The sequence below is a fragment of the Amia ocellicauda genome, chromosome 21, assembly GCF_036373705.1.
Source record: "Amia ocellicauda isolate fAmiCal2 chromosome 21, fAmiCal2.hap1, whole genome shotgun sequence".
NCBI classification, from domain to species: Eukaryota; Metazoa; Chordata; class Actinopteri; order Amiiformes; family Amiidae; genus Amia; species Amia ocellicauda.
Genome location: NC_089870.1, coordinates 18,883,609 through 18,911,569, shown reverse-complemented (window position 1 = coordinate 18,911,569; position 27,961 = coordinate 18,883,609). Strand labels below are relative to the sequence as shown.

The 27,961-nt window shown below is 38.4% G+C and overlaps 1 protein-coding gene across 1 annotated transcript; it reads right to left on the bottom strand.

The window, feature by feature from the left end:
- Window positions 1–152: 152 nt before the first annotated feature.
- On the bottom strand, window positions 153–27,381 carry tshr (thyroid stimulating hormone receptor). The gene is made up of 10 exons (XM_066694556.1): window positions 27,004–27,381; window positions 15,787–15,858; window positions 10,541–10,615; window positions 8,936–9,010; window positions 8,600–8,674; window positions 8,178–8,255; window positions 7,725–7,793; window positions 6,458–6,535; window positions 4,446–4,634; window positions 153–2,270 (listed from the first exon to the last, which is right to left on the bottom strand). The coding sequence occupies exons 1-10, from the start codon at window positions 27,171–27,173 to the stop codon at window positions 854–856; spliced, it is 2,298 nt and encodes a 765-aa protein (XP_066550653.1). The 5' UTR covers window positions 27,174–27,381; the 3' UTR covers window positions 153–853.
- Window positions 27,382–27,961: the final 580 nt, after the last annotated feature.

The window sequence follows — 27,961 nt, the reverse complement described above, 5'->3', positions numbered from 1 at the left end:
ATTTATTAGAGAGAGCGAGAATAACATTTATTCATTCCAGTACGAGAGAGAGAGAGAGAATAACATTTAGTAGGCTATATTATGTAAATCACTAAGAGGATTTAATTAAACTACATTTATTAAAACAGCAGAATAGAATAATTCTGAACACAGACCTTGTACTTTTTATTGAAAATGCCCTTGGCTTGGAACACAGTCAACAATAGGACACGTAATTGAAGTTCAAATAAATAGTGGGAAGTCTCAAAGTTCAGTAGAGCAATTGTACAAATACGCGGGGTGTCTGACAGACTTATAACTCATCCCTGAAAGGGTTTCCAATATTATTCTGATTAGTTTTCAATTCAGGAACTGTGGAAATACCTCTTCTCCATATATGCCTACACATTTTACATATACATGTGTGAGAGTGGTGTGACATTTAAGTAAGTCTTGTCTGCTCTGTCTGCAGGTCAAATAAAAAATATTCTGGATGTCTTTTAATTGAAACAAACCACATGAAATGCAACTTTTCCATACAAAAGCCTACACAGACGTACAGTAGAAGTGCAGTACACAATCCTGGCTTGCAGTACATTTTTACTGTAATGTATTAACACAGTTTCCAGTTACCTTTGTATTCTGACAAACCCACATAAAAATCTTTACATTTTTTTTTTCACCAGTCTTAAAACATAAATTCCTTTCTTATCTGTTGGGGTCCAGATTTGTAATGCACTCTGTTTTTCCTTTGCACACGGAACAGAAAGGATAAACAACGAGTTGCTATGATCTAACCTACTTAATCGACTGTGAAACAATAACATTGACGGCTGCAAAATAACCCAATGGATGTCTAACGCATGCATGGATGTTAGTCTTGTTGCCTGTTGTCTTCTGGACATTTTTGTTGATTTAGCAACAGTGGAGGCTCTTCAGTAGCCACTGTATGGTTTGAAAAGTCATTTAAATTGAGGAATATCTGTGCCATCCCCTCGCTCCCCTGCTTGCTGTTGCTAGCGCTGCGTTTATTTGATATCGCCTGCCCTCTGTAGAGCTTTGCTTGCCTTTTACAGAAGCCAATCTTGCTCAGCAGGATGAAGACATCCCCTCGGAAGGCCTTTGTGAAGATGGCGTAGAGAAAAGGGTTTGCGCAGGAGTTGAGCGGATGGAAGAGGACCAGCAAGATCTTGGAGTTGGACACCGTGATCAGGGGCTTGTTCAGCGCGGCAGACATGGCATAGAAGGAAATGGGCGCCATGCAGATAAAATCGGTGAAGATGAGAATGGCCATCCTCTTGGCGATCACGGTGTCTTTGCTCCCGGAGTGGTAGTGCGGGTTTCGGACGGTCAGGTAGATCTTAACGTAGCAGGCGCAGATGACGACGAAGGCCAGGATGTTCATGATCAGAACCGAGATAATATAGACCTGGGCCACGGTGGTGTGGATGTCCATTGGCAAGCAGATGCTGACCTTTTGGTAGCTGCTGACGCCGATCAGAGGCAACAGAGCAAGGAGGAAGCAGAAGATCCACCCCCCCAGCATGATCACCGAGGCGTGGAAGAGACGCATCTTTTTGTCCAGCTGCATTGCGAAGGTGATGGCATACCAGCGCTCCAGGGTGATGACCGTCAGGGTGTAGACAGAGAGCTCGCTCGCAAACACGGTGAAGAAGCCTGCTAGCTTGCACCCTGGCCCGGTCTGCCAGTCAATCGCATGGTTGTAGTACTCGAGCCTGGTGTGGATGTCGACCGACGCGATCAGTAAGAGATATATCCCCATGCACAGGTCCGCAAAAGCCAAGTTGCACATGAGAAAGCGCGGGACGGTGAGCTTGTAGTGGCTGGTGAGCAGGATCAGCAGCACGAATAAGTTCCCGAGAATGGCCAACAGGCTGACGAACCACACGGTGACTCTCAGGAAGTTGTATCCCATGATGTCTTCGCAGGGGTTGAACTCGTCGGGTTCGGGGGAGCAGGTGATCTCTTCGTTGTCCTTGCAGACAGTGTAGTCGTAAACACTCTCGAAATCCTGATAAATATCCTCCTGGGGGTTCTTGAGAGTCTCGCCGAACCCGACATCATTGCTGGGTTTTCCTTCAAAGAAAACATAGTAGTGCAAGTTGCTGTGAAAGTCTCCGAGCTCCGCGTTTTCGTTGAATATAGCGTCTCCGGGGTCCGTTTCTTCCTTGGTGTAGTCAACGTGAGAGGGGACTTTGAACGCTCTGACTGACCTCTTTTGTCGGAATTCAGTGAAATTGTTTAGGTTGCATATAAGGTCCTCCAGAAGCCTGAGGGGAATGTGAAGTATATACATTTAGCTATTGTACATGGAACTATGGCCTCTGTATCACACTTTCATTGAATACAGTATATACATGTATACAGATGTGCTCAAATTTGTTGGTACCCCTCCACAAAAAACAAAGAATGCAACAATTTCCTCTGAAATAACTTGAAACTGACAAAATTGGCATCCACCATTGTTTATTCCATATTGAACAGAAATCAGACTTTGCTCTTGATTTTGTTTTTCAGCATAATATTTTAAATTATAAAACAAATGAAAATGGCATGGACTAAAATGATGGGACCCTCAACCTAATATTTTGTTGCACAACCTTTAGAGGCAATCACTGCAATCAAATGTTTTCTGTAGCTTTCAATGAGACTTCTGTAGCAGTAACAGGTAGTTTGGCCCCCTCTTCCTGAGCAAACTGCTCCAGCTGTCTCAGGTTTGATGGGTGTCTTCTCCAGACTGCAAGTTTCAGCTCTTTCCATAGATGTTCAATAGGATTTAGATCAGGACTCATAGAAGGCCACTTCAGAACAGTCCAATGTTTTGTTCTTATCCATTCTAGGGTACTTTAAGCTGTGTGTTTTGGGTCATTATCCTGTTCGCTCCAGAATGCCTTGATAGTCTTGAGATTTCATTGTGTCCTGCACAGATTCAAGGCACACTGTGCCAGGCACAGCAAAGCAACCCCAAAACATAACTAAGCCATCTCTGTTTCACTGTAGGTATGGTGTTCTTTCCTTTGAAAGCTTCATTTTTTCGTCTGTGAACATAGAGCTGATGTGACTTGCCTCAAAGCTCCAGTTTTGACTCATCTGTCCAAAGGACATTCTCCCAGAAGGATTGTGGCTTGTCAATATCCAGTCTGTTTTATATATGTTTTTCTTTCAAAAGTGGAGTCCTCCTGGGTCTTCTTCCATGGAGGCCACTTTCGCTCAAAAAGTGACGGATGGTGCGATCAGAAACTGACATACCTTCACCTTGGAGTTCAGCTTGTATCTCTTTGGCAGTTATCCTTGGCTCTTTTTTTGCCATTCGTACTGTCCTTCTGTTCAATCTGGGGTTGATTTTCCTCTTGTGGCCGCACCCAGGGAGGTTGACTACAGTTCCATGGACCTTGAACTTCTTAATAATATTTGCAACTGTTGTCACAGGAACATCGAGCTTCTTGGAGATGGTCTTATAGCCTTTGCATTTACCATGCTTGTCTATTATTTTCTTTCTGATCTCCTCAGACAACTCCTTTGCTTTCTCTGGTCCATGTTCAGTGTGGTGACACAATGATATCAAACGGCACAGCGACTACTTTCCTCCACTTAAATGGACTGAATGACTGATTACAAGATTGGAGACGTGTGATACTAATTAAAGAAACTAATTAGTGTGGAATATCACTATGATCCAATTATTTATTATTTTTTCTAAGGGGTACCAACAAATGTGTCCAGGCCATTTTAGAATATCTTTGTAGAATGAGCAATAATTGATCTCTCTTCACAGCTTCTTTGCTTTATTCTATAACATGCCAAAGGCATGCAAGTATACATGATGCATTAGCTTTTAATTCCATCACTTTTCAGGAGGAATGAAGCATTATTTCAATGAGCTGTAAGGGTACCAACAAATTTGAGCACGTCTGTATATAATATATGAGTATTACAAGATAGTCTGCACACAATCTTTAAGGATTTTTGTGAATTAGTTTTACTATGTACCATGCATCTTAAATCCTCGTAAAAAAAAAAAAAAAAAAAAAAATACATGATAGTGTTTCAGTGGCAGGATCTCAAAAACAAAAAAATCTGAGCTAATTTGTATCCAGTGAGAACAGAAAAAGCTTGTTTAAATAGCTAATTATCAGGATGCCACTAATTCTGACGAGATAGCTCTCTTATGTGGAAATGTGCCAAGCATCCAGCATACTTTTCCCTGCATGTTGAAGCTTTTATATTGTGGCCTTTTCAGGCCTTTTTATATTGTGCCTTTCAAGCACCAAGTGGACCCAGCTGACGATCAAAAAAAATAAGCTTTTCTGAAATATCCTCAGTGCATTTCAGACATTTTGAGTTAATTATTCAGCATTTTGAGTCCTTCTACAAAGCCGTGTACTTGATGCTGCATGAGAGTTGAAAAAAAAAAATAACCGTGAGAAATAAGGCCCTGTTCTTACCCTCTCTTTTTCTTCATATTCTTGAACGCGCAGCAGTGGCTTGGGTAGGTGAAAACTGCGCGCATTAGATACTGGAATGTCTTGATTGGTGGGAGTTTCTTGAGAGTCCATGTTTTGTCTGCCCTGAGGTCCCTGAGGGTTTCCAGGCCTCTTGTTGGTAAGGAGGTCACCCTCGTCTCAGAGACATCGCTGGGGAACAAAAAAGGTAATGCGACAGCTAGAGAGGTTGTATTTTAAAAGCTGAATGGATGTTTTTTGGAACCTGTCCTGCACACCTACAGAAATATTATTTCTATTAGATTTGAGTGGATACCAGAGATATCGTATGTGTTGTAACAGTTTAACAATCCCTGGACTGCTGTTATTTTATATATCTATATCTACATATGTAGCATCAGGCCTAGACCTTAAGCTGTGGACCCCAAGAGATTTATTTTCTCATGTTTGTCCTCCTGTAGGAGTTTCTGGTTTTCTCTTCTCAGTGCCTTACGGTTTAGTCTACTTTTTGCATTAATTGATTCTGTTTCTGATTAACTGATTGTGTTGATTCAATGCGTAAAGTGCTCTGTGGCAACTCTACGAAGTGCCCTATACCAAATAAAGGTTGATTGGTTTATAGTTGTCTCGACACATATACAGCTTTGATATACATAAATATAGGGAGGGAGAGAGATGGATATTTCTATATCCACTGCCTATAGAAAGTCTATACCCTCTTTCAAATTGTTCACCTTTTTATTACCTTATAGCCTGTAATTAAAATGCATTCCCCGCGTTACGGAAATGTTGTGTTTGATACGTAAACAGCAAGTAGTGCGTTTCCAACTTACGCTAAAAATGATTTACATACAGATCTTCTGAACGGAAGCTGGTGTACACCTGTATACTTCTGTTTCACAATAAAAACTATTTCCCCCTGAAAAGTGTGGCATGTTGGTGTGTTGGAAAAGGCACTGACACAACAATAAATGAGAAAAATCAAGGGGGTGTACACTTTCTATAGGCACTGAATATATGCTTTTATTTTAAAATCTTAGAGAGAGGTTTTGACTACGTATTCTGTTTGTATTGGCAACCACTCAGTATTCTCCTTTTAGTACAGGAACAATAAGATAACATTTTCAACCTAGTTCTTATATAATGATTCATATGCAGATACAAATTGTTTTTCATTGCAGTCTGTGCCAAACAATAAGTATTTCTGAGTTGAAAGCAGTGGCCAACAGATCAGTTACTAATTCTTTTTCCTCCTGGGAAATTGTGCAATACATGTGAAAATGCTTCAGCTGCGAATGTCTGATTTTGTCATTTTGGAATATATAGCCAGTTACATCATCGCTGTGACTCGATTTCAACATGTTCATGAAAGGACTTAGTAACACTTGATCGTGGAGCCATTACAGCAGTATGATTTAAACAGAAATACATAGCATAGTATAGTATAATATTTCAGCTTAAGCTCTTAACAGTAGGAAAGTGATGCATTCACAGCAGCGATAACGAAATGCAGCATTCAATATGAATGAACCTCATCCAAAACGTTGGCTTGGAGATGGTTATGTCATCTTCAGAGGAAGTATTTCACACGTATTACTGCAGGAATGTGGAGAATTACTTCTCCTTAGTGTTTGGTGCACAGCTGTCATCAGCTATGTTCACTCTCAGCAGGACAGTGTTTTTCACTTTTCAAGCCATCCTACAGCTCCAGTCCCTGAGATCCATCTGAGAATCCCAATATTTGCAAAAAGAAGAAATAAAGTACTTGAATGTGGTATTCATATTTTTTTTCTTTCAAGGACACACTGAATGAATTCTTAGATCAAGCATTTAGTTGCTGAGCCATGTGTAACATTAAATAAAGTTCTCGGTTTTACAACATTCTCCCTAGACAATGGCTGTACACCAGTGTTGCTACTATATAGAAGGATTATGTTGGATTTCAAAGATATAATTTATCCCAGAAGGCACTTAGAATGACAGAGGAAAACAGTTTGTGATGCCAAAATACTTACAGATAAATGGGTCCACTGAGCACCCCGGCAAACACCTTCTCATCAATTCTGGCCAAGTGTCGGTTCCTGTGAAGGTACCTGTGGAGAACAGTTTACATCATGTAAATGATGATGTACTAGATCTCTTTTATTTGTTACATTTGGATTTCACATCAATCCTGATTTGAGTTGTTTTAAGATTCCTTGGACAGTCTATCATAAAATCCTCTTCATATAAACTTGTTGAGATACTGCGAGAGAGATCTTGAACAATATTTCAACTCTCTACTATGCTTACCTGTCTTAAAAAATAAGTATAATTTTACTTATTCTCCATTGATTCGCAGTCTGAGACCCTTCTTAGATTAAGGTACACATTTGAGACGACAATTGTATGACATGCAGCATTTTCGATATTAGCATTAAAAGGAAAGTCTTTATTCTGTAGTTGTGGTATGGTCTACTTCTTTCAAAGACTCGAAGGAATATGTAAAATGCTCTTTTTTTTCAAATCATAAAAGTATATTTCAACTTTTTAAATTATTGATTTATTTTTATGAATATTTTGGATGAAACTGTATTTTCATGTTATTTTAAATTAGTAGCTAAATATCATAGCAGGCACTTCTAAAATATGTTGCTCCTTTAAAATACATACCTTAAAATCCCTAAATCTAATTGTAATAATAAACTGAAAGGGGGAGTGTTTATCTTGGTTTAAGTACATGGAGATCAGCTTTTGCACTGAGTATCGCCTTGCCAACACAAACACTGGTGTGGTACAACTCACAACAAAGACTGCAGTATTGCTTAATTATATCTCCTTTAGGACGGCAGGGTTAGATAAAAGGGCAGACAGAATTAATATTTCATATCCTGACAGGAAACGTTCAGAAGAATCTTTCGCAAAAGGAAAAAATAAAACGGAGGTAACAAACCTGGACGATGTGTCATGTTGCTCTAGGAGGGTTGGAGTTCCCTCTCCAACATGTTACTGCCATCACCCTGTCTCACATTGTGCCTCGTGAGAATATGAACATTCGAGACGGTAACCGAGGACTTTGGTTGCTCTAAATGTCCAGCATATTTCAGCAGAGCAAAAAACAACAGAAACACCAGTGAACCCAATTCACTGTATTGCTACTCTGATCACTTATGACTAAACCTTCACTTCTGCCTCCTTGTCCTCATAAAACCAACTGCAATGCATGTTGCTGACACCCACTCAAACTGGATTCAGACCACAGTCTCATGTGAGCTTCACACTTGTTTTTGTACGGCAACTTACACAGCATTCAGGTTCGTTTCATTGAAGGCGTATTGTTGAACTTCGGTGAACCCATTACTGTACAGCATCCTGGAAAGCAAACATGCTTAATTAATTTATAATTCATTATACAACAGCTGTCCCATATCCAAGCCTGCGTAATGCTATAATACAATCTATCGCATCATATCTTATCAGTTTATTGTCCACTGGGGGTTTTGACATCGAACTGTGGGATATGAAATCGTAGACGTAGATGTGATTTTGTCGGGAACATGGTGTTTAATTAATGGACCAATCAAGTGAGTTGCAGGAGTGACACATGACCTGAACGGAGTCATCTACAGATTTCAGGAAAAAACGATGCTTGCCAATTTATTGAATTTCAAGAAAGGCCGATTCCCCCAGTAAACAGGTCAGGATAGTCATTTTTCTATTAAATACAAGCTGTCAAAACCTGGGAAACATACTTACACTGTTAATGAGGCATTGGCTATACCGTGGAAAGAGTTGGCAGGAACTGATGTTATATAGGGATGATCAGCAATTTCACTGTATAGCAAAGAAAAAATATATTTATCTCAAATACAGCCTCCATAAAAGGCAGACTCTTCCGACACCAAAACGTGTCTTTTTAGAGCACTGAAGTCTTGCTCAATAACAGGAAAGAGAAAGATGGTGTTGAATATCTTCTATTTTTTTTCCTTTGTTGCTTTAGATTACGTTCTCCTTCGGCTGAGCTCATCTTTCACAAGTAGATTTGGTAAATTTCCATGTGACGAATCTCAGTGCATTTACTTTCAATTACATGTTTTAAGACACACCAGATTGTTAACTGGGCCCTGTGCTAATGTAGGGAACAGATGGCGGAGAAGGACCTGGCAAATCGAGCTTACAGTATGAAGTTCATATCAGAAGAATGGATCTTGGTGAAGTCGGGGAACACTCTCAGGCCTGTGTTGAATATCCCCCTGAAATGAAAACCACCGGAGCTATGAGTACTTAGCTCATGTAGGGTTTAAAAAAATAGAATTCAGTCTACAGTCTTTTACTAAGAAATAAACTGATACATTGAAATGAACAATCAATTTTTAATACATTCTAGATACATAAGAACAAGAACATGCAATTCTTCAATTGCTAAAGGTTGTTAAATTAACCAGTGCTTAGCACTATGATACTATTGATAAAATTATCAAATCCTCTTCCCAAGAAAATAAAATATTGCTCACAAATACTTCAAATTTGGTAGGTTCTTGAAAGCCTCAGGGTCGATATATGACAAGCTCTTTGTGTTGCGTATTTCTCTGAAAGACAAAAATGTATGGAAAACATTAGCCCAAGGGTGTCCTCCCAAGGGTGACTTTCTAGTTCCTGTACACATATATATATATATCCAGTATTGTAGGACAAGGTCATTTTGCATTTACAGTTTTGGCCCAGGTGGCATTTCCCAGGGTACCGGGAATCACGGTTCATGGCCGTGACGGCAGCGATTGAAATGTAGTGACAGCAAATAAAATCTTGTCTGAGACCGAGACCCAAGGTGTCTAGAATGAGACCAATACTGAGACCTCAAAATTTGGCCTCGAGGCTGGTCTCGCCACTCCTTCCATCCATACATATATACTAGAAAATTACAGGACTCTAGAAAAACTTTTGTCTTGAGATAAGCGTGTCAGTGAACAGTTATTTTTACATGTCAAAGTATTTTTCTTAACTCGAAAGTTAAAAAAGCATGCAGAAAGATTACTGCTTTTGGCAACCCAGTCATCAATGCATCCAGAATATTCTAAGCAGTAAAAAAAATCTGTCTCCGAGCCTCATAATGAACTTTTCATGTTAACATCGATCTGAATTAGTAAAGACGGGAACAGGGTGAATTGGTTTTGCGTTGTTATTCTAATCTTTTTCCTGTATCCGAATGTTCTAATCCCGGTGGTGTTGACAAACTGGACCTCAATCACACACACACTTGTAACCACATACAGCTACCAGCAACCTGCTCGTCCCCCGGGGGCCACACGACCGCAAATCTCAGCTGAAATATCCTGAGTTTAGACTTGTGTTGCCATAACACCGGCTCCTGACCACAAGCAGCTGACAGGAAGCATAATATTAATTTCTGTCTGACCCTTAAAAGAAAACTGAGAAAAATATCATTATTTGTGGTATGGCACAGACCGAGGCAATCAGCGCTTGAAAGGGGCTGCGGGGTCCAACCTAAATAAAACGATCTTGCGTTTTCGTGAATAGTTCCACTGGATGTTGATAGGGACAGTGTGCCGACCCGCATGGAGGTTCAGAGTTTACAGATACTCTGAAATGGAGCAGGATTGCTACAGATCATCGTGGTGTATTTATCCTGAACAGAGAGTGCTATTCAGACATTGAATGTATTGTTTATGCATCTGAGTAGGGGATACATCTGATCTGGGCAACCTGTTTTCTTTCTTTCTAAAACCGTGTTATAAAAAGGCAAATTGGGGTACGATTACTTTAGAAAAGGATTTAAATCACTCGATTGTCATAAACATTAAATTATCATTCTGTAAATTCTTGGTCTGTGTGTAACAGCAACATTTAAACATGTTTTAATCTACTGTAGTTCTCTAGAAATAAAACATTCCACCTCTTTAGCTTCAGTAACAATAATACTTGATTTATCTTTTAATATAGTTTTCTACAAATTGTGTGTTTGTAATACTGTTTTAAGTTTTATAATGTAAACTAAACACATATCAGCTCACATGTACAAATTACAATCAACACCACACAAAAATGCCATAATTTTACACACACACAAAGCAACAACGTCTCAGTTCCAAATTACTCACATGTGGGTCATTTTCATTAAACCGAAAAATGCATGTCTCTCCAATCTCTTCAATGTTACATCCACCGATATATGTCTGTGACAAAAAGAAAGCATTCAATAATTCAGTTACAACATATATATTTTGTAAGTCTTTTTTTTTTTTATTGTACACCATCAAAGTTAACATTTTTATTGTCATGTATGCAGCATGAATAGGCGATTGAAATAACACATTATGAAGTAATTCTTCATCATTCAACTGTTTAAGTTTTGTAAAATGATGGTAATGTTTCCAGTTTTTCGTTGGTCATCTTAACTGCAGTTTTGTAAGCTATAGAGCATCACAACTCCAACTGTTGTGTTCCTTGTATATTGTTACGTAGGGGTTGTAACACTCCCACGCATCAAGAGCAAACCCGTGAGGGTTTTGCCACAAACATTCCCATTAACAAAAAAAAAAACATATACTCTTTCGGTATGTGTCACAGGAAAAAAAAGACAAAAAACTGCCACATTGTTTTATTTTTATTTTTATAGCAAAGAATGCATAAACATAACACATTCAAGACAATTTTAAGCACGAGAGGGTGTCTGCCAACACATTCTCAGATCCCTTCTTATGGCATATCACCAGATTATAACCCTGCACCATTAATGCCCAATGCATCTGGCGGTCTGTGATCTGTGAACACCACGACTGGGAGAACACTAGAGCCAACACACTTCAAAATGCTTTATGGCGAGCAATAATGCAAGAGTCTCCTATTCAATTGTGCAGTAACGGGACTGACAGCTATTCAATTTGCGTGAAAAATAACAGACGGTGATCAAGATCATCTGAAACAGTACTCCGGTCAGTGTCTGTACCAGCACGGGAAATCCACCTACCCATCAAAAGTTCACTTTCCAGAAAGTATGCTACTTTCTCAGTGTTAGCATCTTTCTGATTAGTGACAATGGAAAAACATTTGGCAAGGCTAGCATCATTTGTCGGAGCGGCTATAAGAGTATCACGAGAAACTGGCAACCTTACCTCGCAAGTACTATTGGCCCACTATTACACTCCCTGTGTCCAGACACACAGAAGGCACAAGAGGGAAAAACTGGACACATTCACTGGTGAACACTGGGATGAGCACTGTGTCAGCTAAACCAATCTCACTTCCCCATCGGCGAGACTGAGCACGCGTAACCACGCAAGCGGGGAACACTTTGGGAAAATCCACCGCTAAGGCATCTGAACACAAATGCCTGTCAGGAGTATCCAATACCTCCAATACCGGCATCACTCAGCCACCCGTTATATCATTTCCCAAGATCATGGACACACCATTGAATGGGAGCCGAGGCTGCACACCTACTCTGAAGTAGCCACTTACTAAGTCACAGATTATGTGGACTTGGTGTAGGGGGACTGGCACACAACCCATTTCTATGCCCTGTATAAGTACACTCGTACCGCAGTAAGACTGATCAGACCAAGACAATGCAGCAGAGAGAATCAGAGACTGTGCAGCATCAGTGTCTCATAAAATTCGGATTTGTTGTTGGTCTGCTGAGTCACTGGTCAACAAAATTAATCCCTGAAATGTGAATGGCTCATATGTGTGATCGAGGGAAACCGGAACACAACCAGGGCTAGAATGTGCTTTCACTACACGTTATTCCACCATTTTAATCAAGCCAACGCCTTTCGTTGGTTTGCTCAGAGGCGGGGACTGTTTCCAGTTCAGTGTAATACTATCAGCAATCACGTGTTCTACTCTATGGCAATAAAAGCAGGACCGCTCCTCTTTCAAGCTTTGAGTCTACACCGGAGAACAACTAGGATGTGATGTAGGAGGAATCACTCCGCTCCTGTTCTTGGTATGTAACGCTAGAAATACAGTTTTATGGGTTTATGCAAACTCATCCGCAAGCACAGCTGCCTCCGACAGTGAAGCCACTTTTTGCTAAATTTATATAAACTACCAAGCGCCTGGGGAGACAATTCTTAAATTCCTCCAACAAAATTAACTCCCAAAGTGTAACACAATAAGTAGCCTTACTCGCTGTGCACCACCTGTCAAATAAAGTCTCCTTCTCACAAGCAAACTCCACGTAAGACCTATTTGTGCATTTCTTGTGGTGCCTGAACTTCTGCCTATACGCCTCAGGCACCAGCTCGTATGCCTGCAGTACTGTGGCCTTTACAGTATCGTAATGTAAACTGTCTTCAAGAGAAAGGGCTGAAATAACCTCTTGAGCCTTACCCACTAATTTACATTGTAACAGGATGGGACAAACATCCCTGGGCCAACGAAGAGAAGATGCAATGCGCTCAAGTGCACTAAAATATGAAGCCACTTCAGTCTCTCTGAAAGCAGGAACCAAGGCAATGTTCCTGCTAACATCAAAGGTGTCGGATGGCTGAACAGGTGACACCAACACACCAGAGGAAGATCGCCCAGCCGGAGTCAAGGCCACCTCCTCAGCCTTCAACTCGAGTTGCCGAATCTTTATCTTCTTCTCAGCCTCAATCTCGAGCCGCCGGACCTCAAGCTTGTAATTATATTCCAGCTGTCTGGCCTGTGCCCTCTCCTCTTTCTCCATCTGGAGACGTGCTAGCCTCACGTTGCTTTCATCCATTTCAAAGGATTTAGCGGCTGCAGTCTCCATAGAGACACACGAATCGGGCAAAAGCGGCGGTAACACAAGCACCTGTCTTTCCACAAGTCCAGCCAATACAAACTGTTAAAGCTCTGCCTTAACAATGCTTCTTGATGCAGAGATACTGAAGTGTTCCGAAATACTAAATAAATCCACCTGGCGACACTGGTCTAACAGCACTACCGATGGGGCATCGAGAAACAACCATGACCATTACTGTAAACACTACTACTACGATATCACACAACACTGTCAAACTGTCAAGTCACCGATAAAACCACACCGAAATGCAACAAGGCACAACACAAAACTCAACCACATATGTAGACATGAATATTCATGGGAAAAAGTACTACTGGACGAGCCTCCCTGCCCCATTCTAGGACCCAGGGCTAGAAAGTGTGTGTGGGGGGGGGGGGGACAAACAACATGACGCGCATGCACACATGACTGAGGAAAGGGTGGTGGGATGAGCGAGCAGTGGGGAGACAGATTGGGGCCACGGACAATGCGGTAAAATAATACATATTTATTGTTGGGACAACAATAACTTAAGACCGGAGCATAACAAATACACCGGATAAAACACAATAAATAGCAGACACCCAGGACTAAAGGGAGGACGAACACACGGTGCCAAATCAAAGAAATAAAGAAAACCCTCACCTATTTAAGCCACTAAGGCAACACCCTCCTAGTCTAGGCCAAAAATACATGTTGTGGCACCCCATGAAGGACTAGCCTAGTGTTTGAAACAAACCAAACCCTACGTGATGTAAATGTAAGCCAGGGGGCATCTTACCTACCTACCTCGCCCTCCCCAGGCTTATTACAGGGTTGGGTAACAGTAGGATTGAAACAGATAAGATATACAAGACAATACAAACATAACCCGCAGGTATAGCGACAGCAAACGCACAATGCTCTGAATATCACAGACAACACATTCAGAATGACGAGCCTCCTGCTGGAGAAAAGGGGAGTGGTGAAGTAGTCACGGAGCCTCCTCTGATGGGATGACAAAGGACAGCTTGAGAAACAATCGGACCAATGATGAGTGACGAGGGAGGAACCCAGACCTGAGAGAGAAACAGAGCGCAAACGAGAAAACAACGACACCACACAGAATGCACATGCGTGGGGTATATGTACATGCGTACATATATGTACGTTTTGGTTTGACCACTCTCTGGTGTTTCTGGTTAACCTTCTGGGTCATAAAAAATATGACCCAATGATTAGTTCACTGATTAAGATTTAATACAAAATAATAATAATATAAAAATGGTTCAGATTAGTTCAGAAATATATTTGTGTTCTTTTGTTTGTTCCCTCCATAATTTGTTCGCATTCCTAATCCGTATGTTGTTTAATTAATCTTTAATGGATGTGTCATTACACATCCATCTGCCAATTACTCTCTGCTCAAAGGGAAATGTCAAGTAAGGACATTTATGAATCCATTAGACAGAGTAATCTTGTCATCACTCAATATCAGAAGCACAGGTTCTGTTGCTAAGTAGCACGGATTTCTACAGGTATATTGAAGGTTATGGAGAAGAAAATATTAGCGACCATTCTAAGTATTCAGAGGGTAATTTGTTAACAGAAGGGCATTCGAAAAACATTTTCACTGAATTTTGTAAAAATTTGTAACTTGGAACAGAGCAATCTTTTAGGAATCTCCTTTCTGGAGAGCTAGCGGGCGCTGAGGGAGGCAATCTACTGAAGCACAATTTTGCAGGAGGAAGGGGTTGAAAGGATCAAGTTGGCTGTGGCTTGAGGATGAGTCAATGAAAGTTCAAGCCTATAAGCATAACTGTGCCATTGTGAGATGTCATCTTGCCATGGACGCCTTTGACCAGAGTGACCCTGATTTGGAATATTGTCAGGAGTTTAGATTCTGAGTCTTCAATTCACGAGCGGTGATCAAAACCAATGAGAAAAACCTTTTCTCAAAGTGTACGTAGTCTTCTGTTAGTTTTCTGTACACAATAACACAATAATGACATAACAAGCAGCCCGATTGTGTGGAAAGTCATACACAACACATGCACAACAATACACTAATAAGTGTAACCAGCCATCCTCCGGGATAGAAAAGAGACAGTGTATTAAACTGCTGTACCGCTGAAATCTAACCCAACGGTGGGAAGAATGCAAAAAATATTTTTCATGTGTGACTTGGATGAGTACCTTCTCTTGTTATAAAAAGAAAAGAAAAAGAAATGTATATTTTATTTTAACCTCAAGCTCATATGTTACTTTCCTGTTACAATGTTTCCCGTGTGTCTGGCACCTGTGAACCGTGTCAGGAAGGGTGATACAGGAATTATTGCGAAATACTTTGCTATAGAACCATAATTAGGAAGTATCTGTCTTCTCTATAAGTGCAGTTAATGTAACACAGGATTTTAATATAATAATAATAGTAATAATTGTTCCTTACATAATTATAAACATTTACAATTTTCTCATATGTTTGGGGAAAAAAACTATATCTGATGTCTTATTTTTTGGCATTTTGCATTACATTTAAAATATACATTAACTGCACTGACCAGCTTCGGTTAAAACAGTATTGTTTAGACTGGTGTTGAATGGGCATGGACTTACATTCTTGAGATGTTAACCAGGTTTGCGAAGGCATTGCTGTGGACAGCGGTGAGCTGGGTCTCCTGCAGCCACCTGTTTACAAGACAATTATTATTATTTTTATTTTTTTTCATTTCTTGGCAGATGCCCTTATCAATTAGCAATTATTGTTAATTTATTATTCAAATTTCACTCCAGTGATGTAACAGACCTGCATTACAGAATCATACACTAAACATTGTGTTGATCACGATATGTATTCATTAAAAATAAGTGGTACTCCATGCAGAATCACATTTCCCCCTGTGTTGCAGAATACAAGTTTCATGTTATTGTCATTAAAGCTCAGTTAGTGTGTTGAGTGCACTGTGGGAACACAGGTTTACAGATGAGGCAGAAAGCTGCTTTTCTCTGTAAGAAGACAGCACACTGAGAGGGAAAACAAACACACACGAAGGGCAGCTAACTACGCAGAAACACTGAGAAACTCTAGTGTTGTGTTGACTGAAAGAGGAAAAAAAAGACTCTACTATGTCCAAAATATGAATAACATTTTGTATAGCCAAACAGAATTATCTTGTTCTCACACAGCCAACATTTGATAAATTGTCTGTTTCTTGTAATAGTTTATTGGACCAAGCTTTGACTTTTGTATTTTCTTTTTTGTCTGTTCAATTGAATTGTTTAATTGAGGTGCATGCTGTAGACCCTGTCATTATAACATCGCAGGGCAACAGAAATGTGCTCTGAAGTGGACCCAAAACTGCAGCCAACCCAAACAGCGCCTGCATCTCTTTACTTGATTTTCTTCACACCAATGGCTTTGCTTCAGGAAGACCTGACAGATTTAGCTGGTTGGAAAGAAATCGAGTCCATAAAATTAGTTTCAAAATGTGTTTATTTTTCATCTGTGATACAACACTTCAGACTGTTTTTACGGTGAGGTCTAGATTATTTACATTGTTCCTTAAGGAATTATTTCACTTTTTCTTCATATATATATAGTTACAATCCAAAATAAAAGTTTTTCTTATAATAAGACAATATAACAACATTTCACTATCTTAATTAGGTAGACCTATCACTGCCACATGTAATATAGTGTGAATACATGAAATGATTGACAGACTAATGCAGTCAGATAGATTCAAGCCCTTGCAGAGTTTTTAACTGAAGGAAACCATAATTAATGTTAGGAAAACCATTAATAAAACCATACAACCTGATCCATAACTACTGGATGTCTATATGATATGGCAGGAAAGGATAAAGTATGACAGAAATCATAATCCAGAGTGTATGGTACTTGTGATGCAACACATGAAAATTATAAGATTTCCATGTAGGTTTTAAGCTTTTGGTGAATAAAACACATTTATATATTTTTTATGATTTACTTCTTTCAGATTTTGATCTCAGCTAAAGTTAAAAATCTTTTTTTGGAGGACTGTGCTTAGTTTAAGAAGAACACATCACTTAATAATATATAGAAAAAACAACATGCATTACAAATGTTCCACATTGCGATTTAGTGAATCTGTATGTAGGCCGAATTTGGCGTTTCATGTGTAGACTACTAATTAATTCTGTGTCAAAGTTATCGCTATGTTCCTATTTTGAACAGCAGCTTTACAAAAACCCACTACAATATTTCGTTCAAACAATGGACCGATTCAGAACTGCAAACTGGCGCTGGTCTGAGGGTTTGCCAGTGGAACCCAAAATGAGGTGCGCTTTGACAAATTAAAATAAACATCACGAGATTAAGCAGGTCGGTTACTGTACACCCACCACAGGCATTTCACTTTATTCTACATTAAAAAAATCAGAACGTATTATGGCCTGTATATAGAGTGGATCACAGCTGTTGTAAGAAAACCATACCATGGCAATTATTATACAGGGAGGTAACTATAAAAACAAACAAGAATTAGATTGAAAATGGGTCCATTTGAAATGCAAAATGCCACACACACAAGAAAAGCCAATATTCTAGTCTGAAAATGCATTAAAAACACAACAAATAAAATACTTTAAACTTATTAGATCTCTCGAAGGGAATGAGATTTAATCTAATTATGTAGCAAAACAAACTAAATAAAACAGGACTATTTTAAGTATGGACTGAAATCATGAAATTATGAAATTGTGGCATAATTGATTGGGTGTCTAATAGTAGATTCCTTGGATGTATTAACACTATATTATTTAAGTTATTGAAGTCAGCCATTATATAAATAGAGTACATGTTTGTAAACTGCAAATAGCTATTGATGTATTGAATTTCTGTATTTATTTCAATAATTGGACTGCTTCTAATCAGGGTAATTAATGGGAGTAACTACATTAATGTTGTGCTTTCTTTGTGTATTTTGAACACAGAGGATGTAATTTTGAGACTCTTTAAAAGTTATTGTTTTCGTATCTAGTTTTTGAATATGTTTGATAGATTGTGAGAACATCATGATCATTACTTAACCTCAAATTGTGGACCTATGGCCACATATCCCTGGATCTGTGTGGGGTCGGCACACCAGACACAAACAGTTTCAATGGGAGGGCTTATTTAATCCTTTTCATAAATTGTAGTTTATTTTACTCCTGTTTTCTCTAAATCTTTATTAATATGTTCGTATGAATGTACTAAAATCATGCTAAACAACAAAACGTTTTCAAACGTGCCCTTTCACAGAAATATCTGATCACGATTTACTATTCAGTTTTTGTGCAATGATGAGTGCATAATCATTTTAAAAGTATGTTATATATGGACCTTTGGCCATTCTGTTTGATATTGTGGAGGCTAGAAGAATCACATTTCTCTGTGACTGATAGCCATCTTGAGATGCCAACTTGTACCTTATTGTATTTTAATTAAAGTAGTAGAAAGAGGTATCTGACAATAAACTAAAACACGACAGGGTACAGTTTGTACTTTGTGATTGGCAGGTAGGGCAAAGGTTTGCACTGATCTAGCCCATAGTGACATTACAGGGATGACTCAAAACAGATGAATCTCAGGGCAGGAGGAGCTTTTAGGCTCAAGAAGTTGGGCTAAATGGCAACTATTTTCAGACAGTGTATAACAAGTGAGTCATATCTGTGGAATGTTTGGTTAAAGAAATATTTTGAAAGTGTCCTTTTTTCTTAAAGCATAATACTAGTTATATATATTTTATCATCCAAGGCATTGTGGAGATTTCCCTTCACATATGAGCTGAATCATTATTCCAGTGCATTTTGTGTGTCGACTGTAGCGTTGTTGGATTATTCTATTCCTGTCTTTGCGTTGCTTACCTTACCAAGATGTTTTTAGAAAATAAACTAAAACCCTGTGACCCCTCTTGCTCCTACGTACTTAATTAGGTTTTTATTTAGAGATTAGTACAGATGTACTAAGGCAGAACATGTCAACAACTCTGTTTTTCCCAGGGAAACGCAGTCGGGTTAATGCAAAATATGCTGCACTTTGCAAAGTTACCTTCTCCTGTACCTTGTCATATTTTAATTGACCTCAGAAAGAAAAACAGCAAGAAAGCACTCCCCTTGGCGGTCAAATGCAGTAACAAGCTGAAGCGTATAGAAATGTGCGATTCCTCTCAACGGAAATGGAAAAACGTCCCTATGGCTGCGTACAATAAGTCAGCAGCATTTGTTCCTGGTCTCTGAAAAATAGTTAAATCTGTTCCGCTTCTTAACTAGACACAGATTTAATGCCTCTACAAATATACTCGACTGCATGTGTGCATTAAAACAGAATTGTCAAAACATGACCTTTCACACGTGAGGCAGTTAGCTGCATAGGAAGCTCACAGTTATAAGTTCAGGCAGAAAGAAATATGGCAGATTAGAGATAATTACACAGTGCCTCTCGTGTTGGAACAGTTAAGGCTGCCCTGGCAGATAAACTAAGGGAGGACTGTCTGCTGGTTTTGCAACATAATGTGTGTTACGTAATAACTGTGAATTTGGGAGAAATTAAAGACACAACGTCACAGGTATTTTAGAAGCCAGCCTGGTTGTCCGTGTCAAATCCTTCAGTCGATAGCAATAAAGATGAAGTGCTGAGCTTTATTCATTATTTGCTTTAGTTTGCTGCTCTCCATGAAATGTAGTCCCTTGGAAATGTATAAACGGCAATTATTTATATTTTGTAGGGCGACTTAGAGTTTACAAAATAAACATTTTAAATACTGCTGTATTAAGATAATTCTGTCCAATTCTTTGCTGAGCCTCGTCTGCCAAAGACGGCCTTTGAGGTCTAATTGCGCGCCCTCTCTGAAATAAAAGTGCTTTTCATTACCGTTGTTTGAACATACGTGTCCATTTCATGCTTAAAGTTGATGTCAAATCCTCAGCAAAACAGAGCGTTTCCCTGCATTTTGTAATAAATATGAATATTTTGGTTTTGCTGAGGATTTGACATAAACTTTAAGTATGAAATGGACACGTTCAAACGTAGCAGTCATGACAAATTTTCATTTCAGAAAGTGCTCACTTGCTATAAATTAAATGGGATTTGGGTGATTTAGTGATTTAATGTATTTATTTTGATTACTGTGGAAGGTTTTGATTGTAATTTTAGTATGTCTGATTGGTTAGGCACTAGATAAAAAAAAAAAAGATTGATTTTGATAGAAATTTAAGAGAATCCACAGACATCCACTTACATGACTCCCAATGCCACTCAAGACCTCCCACATAAAGATCAGAAGGCATGATGCATTTTGGAAAATATCCTCTTAAACATGTAAACGTAGTTTTTCTGCCTCGTGTTTCCTTCCACTTTCTCAAGTGAAGTGGCCTGTCAACTCAAACAACATAATCACATAATTGTGCCCATTTTATTTTAAGATTTAAAAACTGTTTGTAAGGACTTCACGTCTACTTTTAAGGAAGGACCCATTTATTAGCAAGTCTTTATGAAAATATTCCTGATGATACGGTGTGTCCACTGAGAGCAGCAATGTGGAATGTTAACAGCTGTACCCAGAATTATCAGGAAACTGAAATGTAATTGAAATCAAGAATAATAATCATTATTAGACCATTTCCAAATGTACCCTACCTATTTCCTAACCTGTATGTAAACATGGGCTCAATCCCCAGGTGGGGACACTGCTGTTGTACCCTTGAGTAAGGTACTTTACCTAGATTGCTCCAGTAAATGCGCAGCTGTATAAATGGGTATGAATGTAAAAATAATGTGATATGTTGCAACAACTGTAAGTCTGCTAAGAAATCAAGTAATATGACAGTACTTGTTTTTTCAATGTTGCCCTGTTTTCTGTCTTTTGTTTCTACACCTGTTGGCTCCCCTCACACTCAGTTCTGATAAACTCCCCTGTTCTGCTATGAAAGGTAATAGTGACTGGATTCTGGAGAAGACAAGTCACATGCCCTTCTCTTTGAATCTGCCGAACCCGAATAAATGAAGGAGCAGAATTACCTTATAGCAGGTCAGTAACAGAAGTTCAGTAATGATTGTTGGCATAATAATAATCATAATAATAATACCTAGAATGTTAAGTACTTTTCTTATTATTCTCGTTTCCGCCCTGCTTTGAATGGCTTCTTCTTCTAAAAAAAAAAAAAGTGGGAAGGTAAAAAAATCTAAAACACCTGTCGACCAATCATATTTTCTCAAATTTAGGAGAGGCAGAAACCAATGAAAAAACCCACTATAGATATTTGCAAGTAATGAAAATGAATACTGTCACAGAAACCAGAAATGTGTACAGAATAATATCGAAACGTGCTTTAAAATAACTTTTTGTGTAGTGCAGCTGCAGGGGCAGAGCCACGTTCACAAGTCCCGCCCACCCCTTGTACAAACACACACACACATTCATAAACTATACACATCTGCTGTAAAATGTTGTTTAATTATTGTTTGGCAATGGAAACTTACATAGCACATTGAAAACTCATATAAAATATCATTAAAAAAATACTCACTCATTTGATGTAGGTTACTGTATCAGTCATTAACTCAATATTGCCCCTGCTGTAGCTACACCACTGAGTGACAACTCCCCTGAAATTACATTATGTTTTGATTGTTATATATCAATTTCATTCTATACATTGTAAGTCAGGCATAGATGCATACATTCACATAGCATTGAGTCTTTGAGTAGAATCCTTCATAATATCTTTGGAAACCAGAACCTGATACTGATTTAAATACTCTATATGTTGCCAGATATGGGTTTATAGAGAGAACATGTTTTATCTTTTTTTGGGGGCCCAACAATTGGAACCACTTGGAGAAAAAAGACAACAGACTTTGGTCATAATACATTTATCTTTGGATTTTGAATTGGAGTGCTGATTTGGATAATTTCCTCTGATGGTACGCCTGGCTGCGGAGACTCTCCGAGTTCACATTCAAAAGATGGAAGGGAAGAATGTGCACTGTGGTAAAATAACATGAGATTTCGTGCATCAAGTAGCACCGACACTGCATTGCCAGGAGCGTCTGTACCATGTGGGACAACGAGCGAGCTGGGTGTGAAAACAAAAAAAACCCTCTATGATTTGCACCTATATTTCTGTACACATTTAATTCTAGTTTATTAACACCAAAACCAAAAACACCACCACCACAAAGGAGCATGGAAAGATGTCTGCTTGGAATAACAGGAAGAGATAGGAATAGAAATGAAAGATCAGAGGACAAACAAAAATGTGACATCATGAAAATGTTAAAATAGCAATGGTCTGGACATATTGCGAGAAGGACAGATCAAAGATGGACAGGGGTTTAAAAGTATTAGAGCCCAGATCTCAGCATGTTTTCTACGCAGACACAAGTGTTGCTGCTGACATCATGACTATGAAACACGCAATACACTGCAATGCAATTAATGAAATTAAAGGCCAGCTGGAAAGTTACCTTTTTGGGCAAAAACTCTTGAATGTGTGGTAGCACCTCAGCTCTAATCCCATTTAGTGTCTAACCCACTCTTTGTAACGATTCAGTCTGGGTTTAGACCTGCGCACAGCTTCCTTAGTGATGTTGGTAAATGATTAACTTATGGCTGCTGGCTCTCCATCTTTTCTGTTTGACCTCAGCACTGCTTTTGATGCAATTAACCATTAAGATGTTGCTGTATCACTTAGATTATTAAATTGGCCTCACCGGTACAGTACTCAAGTGGTTTACTTTGTACCTGTCTAACAGGACACAATTTCGTTATTGTGAATGGATTTGAGTCTGTTGGGAGTTCTGTTACCTCAGGTGTCCCAGGAATCCTTTTCTGACCTGTCCAATTCAATATCTACATGGCACTCCTCAGTCAGATAGTTAGATGCCATGGTATTCATTTTCACAATTATGTTGTTAACATATAAATCTATTTGCATGCCGAACCTGGTGTAAGTTTGTCTGGTTTTGTGCACAATGTGTTTTCAGAAGGTATACAAAACTTATGGCGAAACATTTCAAAATATTACACAGTTGTCTAGGTATTACCACTCTTGTTTTTACATTCCTCTATTTCAAAATAATGTTATTTTCGTGGGTCAAGAAAGCATGATATTATATAGCATATTTGAGCACCTTTAGTTACCAGACCAATTGAAAATTGATTATAATCATATTATAATCATATTATGATTGATCTTATTGCTTACTTCTAAGACTCTAAATAGCCTTGGCCCCACCTACACAATAATTGTATCATGTCACAAAGGAAGTGGCACTATGATCCTCTCCAAACTAGCTTCTTCAGTCGATCAAGGACTCGAACACTATTGTTGTTGTTAAATCACATCTAAATATATATTTTGTAATCCTTATTTTTAATATTTATGCATAATTTATGTTTTATCTGCATCATTCATTTTGTGTATGATTTTGTGTTGGATTTTGTATTGGAAAGGTGCTAAATAAAATACATTATGCAAGTATGCATTTATATTACGTGTTGCTACCATAGTAAGTAATAAAGCAAAGATGTAGATAAGCACCTCTTTAAAAATTGGGTAGACTGTATTCTTTTTCAGATATTAGAAAGTAGGCCATGAAATGAAGAACCTTCTCCTCTCCCCCTAAATCAGTTACCATGTCCAGGTAGCCCTTGCTCACTGTGTCAACAGTCTCACTTCAGGACTCTTTGATTTTGCTCTGATGCTCAAAGAAGCTTTTAACGTGCAAGCGAAATAGGAGGAAAAAACTCTTAAGTAAATTAAACACGTACCATGAATACCTCAAGTAGCTCCATTGTTGCATGCTCCGAGGGAAGATAGGAGATAATCAGCCTTGTGTTTTTTCTTACCTGTCACACTGCAGTTTGAATGAGACCGAGAGAAAGTACTGGACAACAAATGTATACGGTTCTACTTTATTTTCTATAGGTATATTGTGATTTGCATAAAATCCTTACTATTACTGAGAACTAGTGGTCAATTAGCAATATTACCAATACCTGGACCAAAATTAATTTGATTGAAAGTTGTGTTCATCTTAGTATAATTAATTATGTGAAATCCTGACATACTTCTTAAAAAGCATTCACAGATTTAATTATACTATGATGAGAAAGAGGAAGTTTACCTTAAATTGAAATTTGAGAGCTAATAATTAGAGGTCAGGTTATGATTTTATTTGTTTAATCGGACCGTTTTCTCTGTGTATGGCAGAGAGTTGTTTCTGGAGTGCACAGCAGAGTGCTTATTACATAGAGATGTGAAGACAAACCAAGCTTTAAGTTGGTCACGTGCCTAAATAACTGGTTATTACCTGTTCTTTACATGGGAGGAACCATTGAAATACTGGCAATGGTTCCTCCCATTGATCCATACAGGTATTAAATATTCTAATATTCTAAAAAACAGATGTGAAAGGGTCTATAAAACAGTCACAATATTTATTTCTGATCATATTCAATTAATTGATATTGTTTATTTCCTTGTAAAAGCTTTTGGCAACACCCCCTTTAGGTTAACCCAGGACAGCCCAGTCTGACACCCCAATATCAGGGGGACATTTGAAAAGTGAGACTTGGTCCCTCACTCATCTAGCTAAATACATATTTCTAATCTAAGGAATTCCAATTCCAACAATTCCATTTCATCTGATCTGTAGAACTTGTAAGTAATTTCTGACAATAGGAAATTCCACTTAGACTCTGACATACGACTTCAGTGAAACAGAAGCACTGGCTGCTATTAATGTAGCTCATCCTGACAACTTCACAATGCTAATAGGAAACTGACAACCTGTATGAAATACAACCTAATCTAAGAACAAAACGTTACTACAGTAACGCCTAAACATGAGCCCTGAAATGTAACTCTGATAATGTTTCATTACTCCCCCCATCCTGCCCTGCAAATGCACACAAATCATATGTAGATGAATCAATAATGAAAACAATTTGAGTAGTTTTCTCGTGTAAACAGACCCTGCAGTTGAGTAATATGGCTCCTTTCAGTGTTGTTTCATTATTACTGTTATTTTAGACACATGATACACAAAGCTGTTATTATAAAATGCACCCTTAATTTTTTCATTCATTTTTATTTTGGCTTTATGCTTGTATATGTTTTTCAATTTTACAAATGATTTATGAGCCCTGTAGTAATGTTGTTGTTGTTGTAGTAGTAGTAAAATTGCTTTCACATTCTTCATTGTATTTGCTGCTCCTTTAATTTGCAGCATTACAGGATTCCTTGGAGTTTCCCAATTTCCTTCTTATAAAGCACTATATTGGCAAGTTATTTAAAAACATGATAACATAATAAAAGCTATTTCCTCCATTAACTCGTTTAACTAAAGAGCAGGGGGACTCATCGGAGTTGAGAATTTGTGTCTGACTCTCTGTGTATCAAGTCTACAAGCCTGTTTAATACAATGACTCTGATTATAAAGTGTTTCCGATCACGTCCTTATAAATACTCTTCATACACATTACTATGTTTTAAATTACTAGGATTTTTTTAATGAGATATGAGAATGGTGTAGAATTTACCAATGTTTATGTGTGTACATACTGGCCATTTTGGGAACTAAATCAGTCCCCAAATCTGATGTTATTACGTTTCAAATGCTAGCAGGTTTTGGAAGAGCCAATTTTACAACAGGCTAAGGCTATTTCTATTTCTAGTTAAATGTGTGTGTGTATATATATATATATGATTAACAGCACGACACAGGTGAAGTGCATAAGGTCAATCATAAGGAAAACAATTAATTGGTGTCCATTATTTATTACCTATTTCTATCAGCCTATTTAAGGACAGTGCTTTCTGTTATTGATAAGATAGGACCCATATTCCCATCAGAGTAACGTTATTTGATTCATCACTGCCTGATCAATATACAGCATAACATATACTGTATACCACCAGTGCTTACTTATGGCCCTAAAACCTGGGCACTCAACGCAAAAGTGTTACACAACCTGCAGAAACATGCTTGGAATCACAAGAAGAGATAGAAAAATCAATGAATGGATCCAAGAACAAAAAACAAATATGTGACATCACGAGTGAGTGAAAATATGAAAATGGCAATGGGCCAGACACACTGCAAGAAGAACAGATCAAAGATGGACACTGGAAGCTATCAAATGGATCCAAAGAGATTAAAAAAGACCTAGAAAACTAACACAAAAAAGATGGGAAGAAATAATAAACTTGGTACAATTGACAAAGGGAAGATATTGATCGAAACAAGTGGAAACAACTTGAGGAGGCCTTCATCCAGCAGTGATATGGGCTGATGATGATTATGATGAAGAAGATAGATAGCTAGCTAGATAGATATCTATTTAAGACATTAATATCAGTGTACTAGAATGCAAAATTAAGAGGTAACTTACATTTTACACATTTTATTAAATACTTTCGAAGAATTGAACTACTGACCTGAAAGCTTTAAGTAGTGCTTCTGTTTTATATAATGTAGTTAGTCATTATTCACAAATACTAAGCTCTTCAGCTGTTCTCGTGTACCTTTAAGACATTATTTCTTTACACACGCATTTAAGAAGTAATTACTGAATGTGTTGAGGAAGTTGTTTGTTTGAATTTGTAAGATTATGCAAAGGTGTATAGTTACTTGCAATTTTTAAAAACTTACCTGCATTGCAGAAACCCAATTGTAACGCAATTCGCCCCTGCTTTCTGTCGTCCTTTAAATGCCAATAACACACGTTTCTATAAAAGAACAAAAAAACACAACATGCCTCCTGTTGAGCCCCGTTATATGCATATTTAAAGGATACTCACAGCGTCTCTGTGCTGGAAGGGAATCTAGGTATATCTTCTAGCTCAAGGCAGGTGATGGTATAGGTCTTCCACTCAGAGCACTCGCAAATAGCAGGACAGGATTCAAAGTCTTCTGAAGTCAAACTTGGCGTGGACAAAAGGATAAAAAAGACTGAAACTATCAAAGGCATTGTTGTTTGTCCTAAAATGAATCAACTTCACTTTCTTGTGTGCAAAAGAAAACGTCGATTTAAAGCATCAGATTGCCACAGACACTAAACTGTCCTGGCAAGAACTTGTCCGACTTGATCTGCATTCAGATCTGCATCTGGCTGAGGTCTTCACCTGCACTTCTTCGACACATTAATGTTGGATTCACTTTCATTTGTTGGACTTAGTCTTTTATAGTTTTTTTTTTTGGTATCTAATGCGTCCTCAAGCCACCCTATCCCATTGACTCTCAAGCACCTTTCTCTTATTGGCTGCGGACTTTCTATGTGAGCCATGTACGATACCAAGATGTATAGTCAGGGGATACATGTCGCTTTTTGGAGGCTGGTTTGCGGCATGAAAAGGTGCACAGCGATGCTTTGAGGCTCTCTGGTGTTGAAGGCTGGGATCGACACTTCTGGAGAAATGCAAATGCATTATTTTGCGCTTTAGTCCCTATCCTGGCATATGCAAGCTGTGCTGCGCAATACTAACACGTTTTAATTTGTGTTTTATGTGCTACAATTAAGTCATTTGTGTGTTTGTTTTGTAGGCTAAATTATGGAAGAAGTTGAATGTAATATGCATTGACTTAATCTATGTTCTAATGAACTATTTTGGGCACGTTTGCTTGTTTTTTTGTATTTGCTTGTTTAAGACGTTTTCCTGGGATTTTGTGTTTTGATCTGTTACATTTTCTGTACCTGTGATTTTCTGTGCTGATGCCAAAGTGTGTTTGACAGAGATGGGTCTTTTCTGTCATTAGTGC